This window comes from Lactuca virosa, chromosome 3 (assembly GCF_052849685.1).
Source record: "Lactuca virosa cultivar CGN04683 chromosome 3, Lactuca_virosa_CGN04683_v6, whole genome shotgun sequence".
Classification (NCBI taxonomy): domain Eukaryota; kingdom Viridiplantae; phylum Streptophyta; class Magnoliopsida; order Asterales; family Asteraceae; genus Lactuca; species Lactuca virosa.
This window is the reverse complement of record NC_136428.1, coordinates 272,348,946-272,357,900: the sequence shown is the minus strand read 5'-3', so window position 1 is coordinate 272,357,900 and position 8,955 is coordinate 272,348,946. Positions and strand designations below refer to the sequence as shown.

The following is an 8,955-nucleotide window of genomic DNA, read 5'->3' as shown; positions in this document are numbered from 1 at the left end:
ATGTAAATTTTAGCTTAATGGGCCAAATATTTGGGCCTCACGGTTTTGGGCTTAAATTTGCGAAAAAATGGAGGTTTTGGAATTAAAAATGTTATTTGACCAAAGTTTGAGTCATAAATGTAAATAAACCAAATTTAGGGGTGAAAATAACATTTATTTCTAAATTGGACCAAAAATGTAACTTTTATCAAAATTGGGCCGAAAGTGTAAATTTTACAAACAAAGGGCTGAAAATGTAACTTTCTGCAAAACTGGGCCATAAATGTAAAAATATAAATTTTTGGATTAAATCCGTGAATTTCTAAACATTTGGGACGAAATTACAAATTTTTATAAATTATGGACTAAAGTGTTATTTTTACAAAACTTTGGGCCTTAATTGAAAATTTGAGGCTTATTGGTCAAGAACGTCGTTTTTACAAAAGAGGAGTTTTTATATTCAATTCGGTAAACCTCAAACTAAAACAATCAACGAAATAATAACAAATGAACGAAATACATCGATAACAATTTTATTGGGCCTAATATTCACGTTACGTGGCCAATGGGGCTTAAGGGCCCATTCAAGTGTATATTGAGCCCAATATTTTCCATGACATGTTTATTGGGCCCTGCGACCCATTTACATGTTAATTTGGGCCTGAGTTATGGGTCACATCTTTGTTGGGCCTTTGTGGTCCATTTACATGCCTATTAGGCCCAAATTACCCACTTGCATGTTATTGGGCCTTTGTGATCCATTTACATGCTAATTGGGCTTGGACTGAAATTCACATGCTTAGTAGATCGTAACTATACCTTTACATAACTATTGAAGTTCGTATACTTATACATGTATCCTTGGATTTGATAACATACAACATACACGTAAACATTAAACATAGTACGAAAGGTTGAGAATCTAGTGAGACATGTCGGTTGGCACCTTGAGTGTACAATCGTAGCTTGTAGTTATAATCAGAGTCTCCTGGAGGGAGAGCGAGAGTTTGTGTATAGATCTATACGAGGTGACCCCCCACGCCTTAGTTGTTCGCTACAGCTAGACTAGGCTAGTCTAGGGCGACAAAACCTTGAGCAAATACCGGCATTTGGAAAAATGTTAAGACAGGCAACCTAGTCATTATCATGTATGATTATAACGGCTCATATAGAGATTCAATACCAATATAACATTTCGAAGATTAACCCTTCGATTGTGTCAATACAAAATAACTTATTTAACGATACAAGAACCTCGACATTATTATAAATCAGAAAATATCGGATTTTCTGGGGAAATATTCATATACAATTAGCACTTCCTTACAATACAAGAAATCTAAACTACATCCATATATGTTACAACTAATAAATTCACACATGCATTTATGCTTGATTTTCACATCATTTCAGACATTTTACAGAAAATATCGGATTTTCTGGGTTTTTTACAAAGGATTCAAAGACTTTTATTCAAACATACTTATGAACTCACCAACATTATATATGTTGACCGTTTTCAAAATAACTTGTATTCTCAGGTAATCGTTAAGCTGGAAGATTTTCAAGTGTGTATGGTTTCATTTTATGTAACATCACTCATTGTACTTTTAATACTTTGAACTTATGTAATTTATAACAACATACTTGATGTGAACAATGTTGGTTGTTATATGTAATGTTGGTGATGAATGTGTTATGATTCATGTATATTCATTGTGATGATAATTCAATTGTTAGTCACACGAGCCCCCGGACGTTTCGGCCGTCTAGTTCGGGGGTGTGACAAATGGACTCCCCAAATAGATGAGTCGGTCCAAGCGGACAACATTGGCCACTACATGATCAGAGAGATGCGACCCTATCCCTAAGGATCCCATAGATCGAGCGATTTCAATGTTAGTTTCACATGTCGAACGACACAAGGATCATATAAATCAGTTAGAGGAGGATCGCGACTCGTTGTGGAGGGAGGTTAAGATGTTGACCGACGCCGTCAGAGTTTTAGAGGAGATGAGGGATTTTGATGAGACGAGGATCCTCCATGCTTATGATCATCTAGAGGAGACCCATTCTCTAGTGCAACATTAGCAGATCAAGATCGAGAGTCTCGATCAGTGCATGAGAAAGGCGGAGTTGAGAATTGTTGGTGTGAGAGGTAGGAGCAGCCACTCTGGAGGCAATGATCGGGTACCTCCAGCAGTAGTTAGCCCAAATAGTGATTTGGTTGATAGTTACTTTAGGTTATGGTAGATAGTTCTAGCCTTGGGTAGCTAGGAACTATGATATTTTTGGGTTTAGGGAGGGAATAGCAATGTAACCGATATAGGAATCCACTACTTCTTTTGTGTAGAATAGATCATAATCATGTTCAAACCACACTTGTATACACTCTTTTGGTTATGATAAACTGATGTAAAAAGTTTATGAAAATCCATAAAAGTTTGTATGATCTAAATGTTTATGTGTTCTTTGTTTGTTTTGATTGCTTTAAATATGTTAACCCTTTCTAACTTAGCAAGATAAAATAACAAATAACACGTACGTTAAATTCAGAATCATGCCTCGCACTTGACGTAACCCAGGAACTCCTGAAAAGAATCCCGAGCCAATGAGCCCAGCCGCGATTGAGGCAGTGGTCTCCCAACGTGAAGTTGATGCCATAGCAAGTCTAGAAACCCCTAGGAATGTAGGATCAGGAGGCAATGGAGGCGAGATTTCGCAAGGAGACAATCAAGTTCCCACTAGACTCTGTTCATATAAGGATTTTATGAACTGTAAGCCAAAACCCTTCTATGGAAATGAGGGAGTTGTTGGGCTGACAAGGTGGATAGAGAAGATGGAATCGGTCTTTGATATTAGTTTCTGCCCAGAGGACTGTAAAGTTAAATTTACCGCCTACACCCTGGCAGATGTAGCCTTGAGCTGGTGGAACAGTTACACCAAGAACATGGGCGTAAGCGTAGCTAACGTCATGTCTTTGGATGAGATGAAGCAACTCATGATTAGAGAACACTGTCCACGCGAGGAGATACATAAACTGAAGTAGGAGCTGTGGAATCTGATGATGCAGGAAGTTGATATTGCCACCTATGCAAGTCGCTTCAATGACCTAGCCACCTTGTGTCTCGGGATGGTTACCTAGGAGGAGAAGAAGATAGGGAGGTATATTTGGGATTTGCCTCAACCTATTCAAGGCTTAGTCACGTCCTTAAAACCTAGTACCTTTCATAGCGCCAAGAGATTAGTGTTTAGTCTGACCCATCAAGAGGTTCGTCGAGGAATGATGGTTTAGAAGACTAACCTTCCCAAGGCAAAGGGTAGAAAAAGGAAATTTCGAAAGGAGGCCGAAAGGAAGGCTAGGCAGTCATCAGAGAATAAACGGGAAGTGATTCGAGCGTTTACGGTTGCAGCACCCTTGGTAAGGACTACTTCAAGAGGTAGTCCTAAGGACAAGGAATGTGGGTATCATCACCATGGAGCATGATGGGTATGTACCAACTGCGGCAAGAGAGGTCATCTTGAAAACAAGTGTAGAACCCCATCCAATAGCCGATTGTGCTATGAGTGCAAGGAAATTGGAATCCTCAGAAGGGATTTTCCAAAATTAAGAGGTCAGGGAGGTGCTGCTACAGGCATGGAATTTGTTATCAGAGAGAGGGAAGTCGTCGAAGATCTGACAGTAGTGACAGGTACATTCCTAATCAATAATTTGTATGCAAATATTCTTTTTGATACCAGTTCCGATAGAAGCTATATTACTACCAAAGTTAGGAAGTTATTAGATCACCCCTCTAGTAAACTTAGGGAAGCCTATAGATTAGAAATGGCTAACGGCCAAGTCGGTAGTATTAGGGAAATACTTAGGAGCTGTACCTTAACTCTAAATTCTCATTCTTTTGTCGTCGACCTTATGCCAATGGTCATTGGAAGTTTCGATGTCATTATCGACATGGATTGGTTATCCGCTAACCATGTCGAGGTGCTTTGCTTCGAGAAGGCCCTACGTCTACCCTTGCCCAACGGAGAATCTGTGATCATCTTCCGCGACAAGTCTTATAGAAACCTTAAGATCATCTCATGTATGAAGGCTACAAAATACTTGCAGAAAAAGTATTTCGCCTTATTAGCTCATATTGTCGATAAGAAAGACAATAAGAAGAAAAAGATCGAGGAAGGACCTCGGGTGTGCGAATTCCCTGATGTACTCCCTGAAGATCTACCCGATCTACCGCCAGTTCATCAAGTAGAGTTTAGGATTGATGTAGTCCTAGGAGACACCCCAATAGCAAAGTCTCCTTATCGATTGGCACCCTCGGAGATGAAAGAGCTCTCCAGCTAACTACAAGAACTTATTGACAAGGGTTTCATCAGACAAAGCTTTTCGCCTTGGGGAGCACCCATTTTATTTGTCAAGAAGAAGGACAGATCTTTTCGAATGTGCATAGACTACAGGGATCTAAATAAGTTAACCATTAAGAATATATATCCTCTACCCCGAATAGACGATCTATTCGATCAATTGCAAGGATCCAATTACTTCTCTAAGATTGACTTGAGATCAGGATATCATCAACTTCGAGTCATGGAAGAGGATATTCCAAAGACTGCGTTCAGAACACACTACGGTCATTACGGGTTCTTGGTTATGCCTTTCGGATTGACCAATGCCCTGACGATCTTTATGGATCTTATGAATCGAGTGTGTAAACCCTACTTGGATAAATTTGTGATTGTATTCATCGATGATATTCTGGTATACTCACGAACCAATGAAGAGCATGGGCAACACCTTCGAGTAATACTAGAGTTGTTAAGGAAAGAAGAGTTGTACGCCAAGTTTTCTAAGTGTGAATTTTGGTTAAGATAAGTACATTTCTTGGGCATGTGGTGAGAAATAAAGGAATTCATGTCGACCCTTCTAAGATAGAAGCGGTTAAGAATTAGGAAGCGGCCAAGACGCTAACGGAAGTGTGTCAATTTCTAGGACTGGACGGCTACTACCAGAGATTTATATAGAATTTCTCTCGTATAGCCAAACCCCTCACAATGTTAACCTTAAAGGAAGTAAAATTCATTTGGGAAGACAGACATGAAGCAGCTTTCCAGAAGTTAAAGGACATGTTGTGTAGTGCACCAATACTATCTCTTTCAGAAGGCAATGATGACTTCGTAGTATACTGCGATGTGTCACACTAAGGAATGGGATGCGTATTAATGCAAAGGGAGAAGGTCATAGCCTATACCTCAAGAAAACTTAAGGTATGGTATACACGGATCATAAGAGTCTACAACACATCTCCAATCAGAAGGAACTCAATATGAGGCAAATAAGATGGTTAGAGTTGTTGAACGACTATGATTATGAGATTCAATACCACCCAGGAAAGGCTAATGTCGTAGCTGACGCTTTGAGCCGTAAGGAACGAGTGAAACCTCGTAGAGTGAAATCCCTCACAATGACTGTTCAGTCAAATCTAATCTCCCATATTAGAAGTGCTCAGCTCGAGGCTTTAACGGAAGGAAATGTTAAAGAAGAAAGCCCCAGAGGTATGGAAAGATAGCTCGAAGTAAAGGATGATGGAACGAGATATTTCATGAATCGAGTATGGGTTCTGAAATACGTAGGAGTCAAGGAACTAGTCTTAGATGAAGCTTATAAGAATATGTATTCCATTCATCCAGGAGTGGAAAAGATGTATCTAGACCTGAATTCCCATTATTGGTGGCTGAACATGAAGACTGAAACTACGACCTACGTCAGCAAGTGCCTAACATGTTCGAAGGTTAAGGCAGAACATCAACGACCCTTGGAATTATTACAGCAACTAGATATTCCCGAGTGGAAGTAGGAGCAGATTGCAATGGACTTTGTCACCAAGTTGCCAAAGACAACTGCAGGTTATGACACTATATGGGTAGTTGTGGATAGATTAAAAAATTCTGCCCACTTCATACCGATAAAAAAGACGAACAAGACGGAGAAGCTGACCAGAATGTACATTAAAGAGATTGTTAGATTATATGGGGTACCCTTGTCCATTATCTCTGACAGAGAGAGTAGGTTTACCTCTCATTTCTGGCGGAGCATGCATAAATCCCTTGGTATGCGCCTAGATATGAGTACAACTTATCATCTGCAAACCAATGGTCAAACAGAAAGGACCATTCAAACGCTGGAAGACATGATCAGAGCATGTGTGATAGATTTTGGGAATGCATGGGATACTCACCTACCCCTGGTTGAGTTTTCATACAGCAATAGATATTACACCAGCATCAAAGCACCGTTGTTCGAAGCACTATATGGTCAGAAATGTCGTTCTCCCATTTGTTGGAAGGAATTTGGTGGAACCCAACTAGCCAAGAAGTTCGAAAGGGCTACCTTACGAACAAGGCGAAAGATCATCCACGAGATTGCAAATAAGATAGTGTAGATAAAAGAACGCATGAAGGTATCATGTGTTCGACAAAAGAGCTACGCCAATGTGAGGCGTAAACCCCTAGAATTCCAAGTGGGAGACAAGGTGATGCTGGAACTATCTCCTTGGAAAGGACTTATAAGGTTCAAAAGGCGATGTAAACTAAACCCAAGATACATAAGACCATTCGAGATCCTTGAAAGGATAGGTCCAGTTGCGTATCGACTAGATTACCTCTAGAGCTTAATAACGTGCATGACGTCTTTCACGTGTCAAATCTTAAGAAATGCCTTTATGAAGATACACTCATCATTCTACTTGATGAAATTCAGGTTAACCCTAAGCTTAACTTTATCGAGGAAGCTATCGAAATAATGGATAGAGACGTCAAACGACTCAAGCAGAGTCGGATTCCCATAGTTAAGGTACGATGGAACTCTAAGCGAGGACCAGAGTATACATGGGAAAGAGCAAACCAAATGAAGAACAAGTACCCTCACTTTTTCTAAAAGAAATACATCGACAAGGTAAAATTTTGTGACAAAATTTCCTAAACAGGGGGAGACTGTGACAACCCTGAGAAATTTCGTCACTGGTCATCGTTAGGAAATAATAGGAAATTAAACGTAATAGAAAGCATTGTAATATTCGATTTTTAAGATAATAAGAATCAGATATGCTGTGACACTTATTTGCTAAAAATCGTCCATTAGGCTCTAAAAATTAGCGATAAAAAAGTTGTGACGTTTTCTGATTCGGTTAACATACTTGGATAGTACTTGTTAACGTGATCTCAAAGATATAAGATTCGTAAAAATCAGACTCCGAAGGAGAGAGTTATGAATTTTATAAAAATAGAAATCAACCACGTAGTTAAAATTAATTACGTCGAAACGGTACTTAGAGATTAGTTGAGTTCTGACTAAAAGTGCAAAAAGCAGTTTCGTAGTACTCCTCGAGATATAAACTTTAGGAAAAAATTTGTTGAAAAAGGGATTCACATGAGTAAGTTATGATTTTTATAAAATCATTAATTCTTACCCGCGTTGGGTTCAAAAATGAAAGTCAAAACCGGCCAAAACAACCAAAAGGAAAGTTATAGTACCCACTGAGATCGTCACATATATAGAGAGGGTCTAGTTTAGAGCAAACACGAGGAAGTAATGATTTTTGAAAATACTTTACTTGCGCGTCAAGTGCGCGCCACCGCACGCCACACACCTGACACCGGTTTCAAAAAAATTGTGAGTAACGAGGCTGAGTAGGGTGGGGAGACGTGGCAATTTCCTATGGAGCCATGGTGTTCGAATGCACGCCACACATATGAAAGGTGTGACGCGCACCCCCAAAACTCGACTATAAATAGAGGTTTGTGCCACTCAGTCCAGCACACCTTCAAAACACTCCTCTCTTTCTCTTTGGTTTGTGTGTTACCTCATGCAGCGGTCCCTATAGTTACGAGCTAATCAATTCCCTATACCAACGGTTTCAAACCCTAGACTGAGTTCACGACCCCTATTTGACTATTTTAAAATGCTTTCCGGGGGGGGGGGGGGATACATTCTTGACAAATGATTTTATAAAAATATATATTTTATAAATATTAAGTCATTTTATAATAAGCTAGATGCCTTAGGATAGTTTAACTGTAGATACTATGCCTAGATTTAAGCTATGATCTATGTCTAAAGGATATGATACAGGATAATCTAGGAGTAGGTATTACATAGATGTTATAATGGCCAAATCCCTTGGAAATCTTAGTACCTAGGGGTTAAGGTAGATAAGATTTAGGATATGCATTGTACTTAGTTGTTACGCTGCCCGAATATCCTGTTAAAATAACCATAATTAGGGTATATATATAACGATATATATATATATATATATATATATATATATATATATATATATATATATATATATATATATATATATATATCCTATAATTATGAGATCATAAATATAATTATCAAATACATATATATATACAATAAAAACAATATCTACATATATATATATATATATATATATATATATATATATATATATATATATATATATATATATATCTACACACACAGAGAGAGAAATCATTTCATGATATATACCCGGGAGAGGTATATACAAAGATAGTGTGATGTGTGTGTGTGTATATATATATATATATATATATATATATATATATATATATATATATATATATATATATCTGGATAATTATGATAAATATATCCTCAATACCTATAATCGTTAATCTAGCGAGAGCTAGGAGGTATGTATAGATCTATACGGGGCCATGACAACACCACCTGCGATTGCTAGCTAGAATCCCGACACGATACCTTCCATATAAGTTACCATTCGACGTCCAATGAAGTGTTGTGATTAGGGGTACATTTACGGTTGTAGCGTCAATTATATGGGGTCACGTTAATACATAAAAAATATCCTTAGAGCTTAGATTACGATTAGGGACGCCTGTTATTGTAATTAAAATGTGTTAGGATCGTTAGAAATCCTTAAAAGATAGTAAATTTGGATTAACAATAGA

The 8,955-nt window shown here is 38.2% G+C and overlaps 1 protein-coding gene across 1 annotated transcript; it reads left to right on the top strand.

The window, feature by feature from the left end:
* Window positions 1-3,898: 3,898 nt before the first annotated feature.
* LOC145164602 (uncharacterized) lies at window positions 3,899-4,321 on the top strand. Its single transcript, XM_079083313.1, has one exon. The coding sequence runs from the start codon at window positions 3,899-3,901 to the stop codon at window positions 4,319-4,321; it is 423 nt and encodes a 140-aa protein (XP_078939439.1).
* Window positions 4,322-8,955: the final 4,634 nt, after the last annotated feature.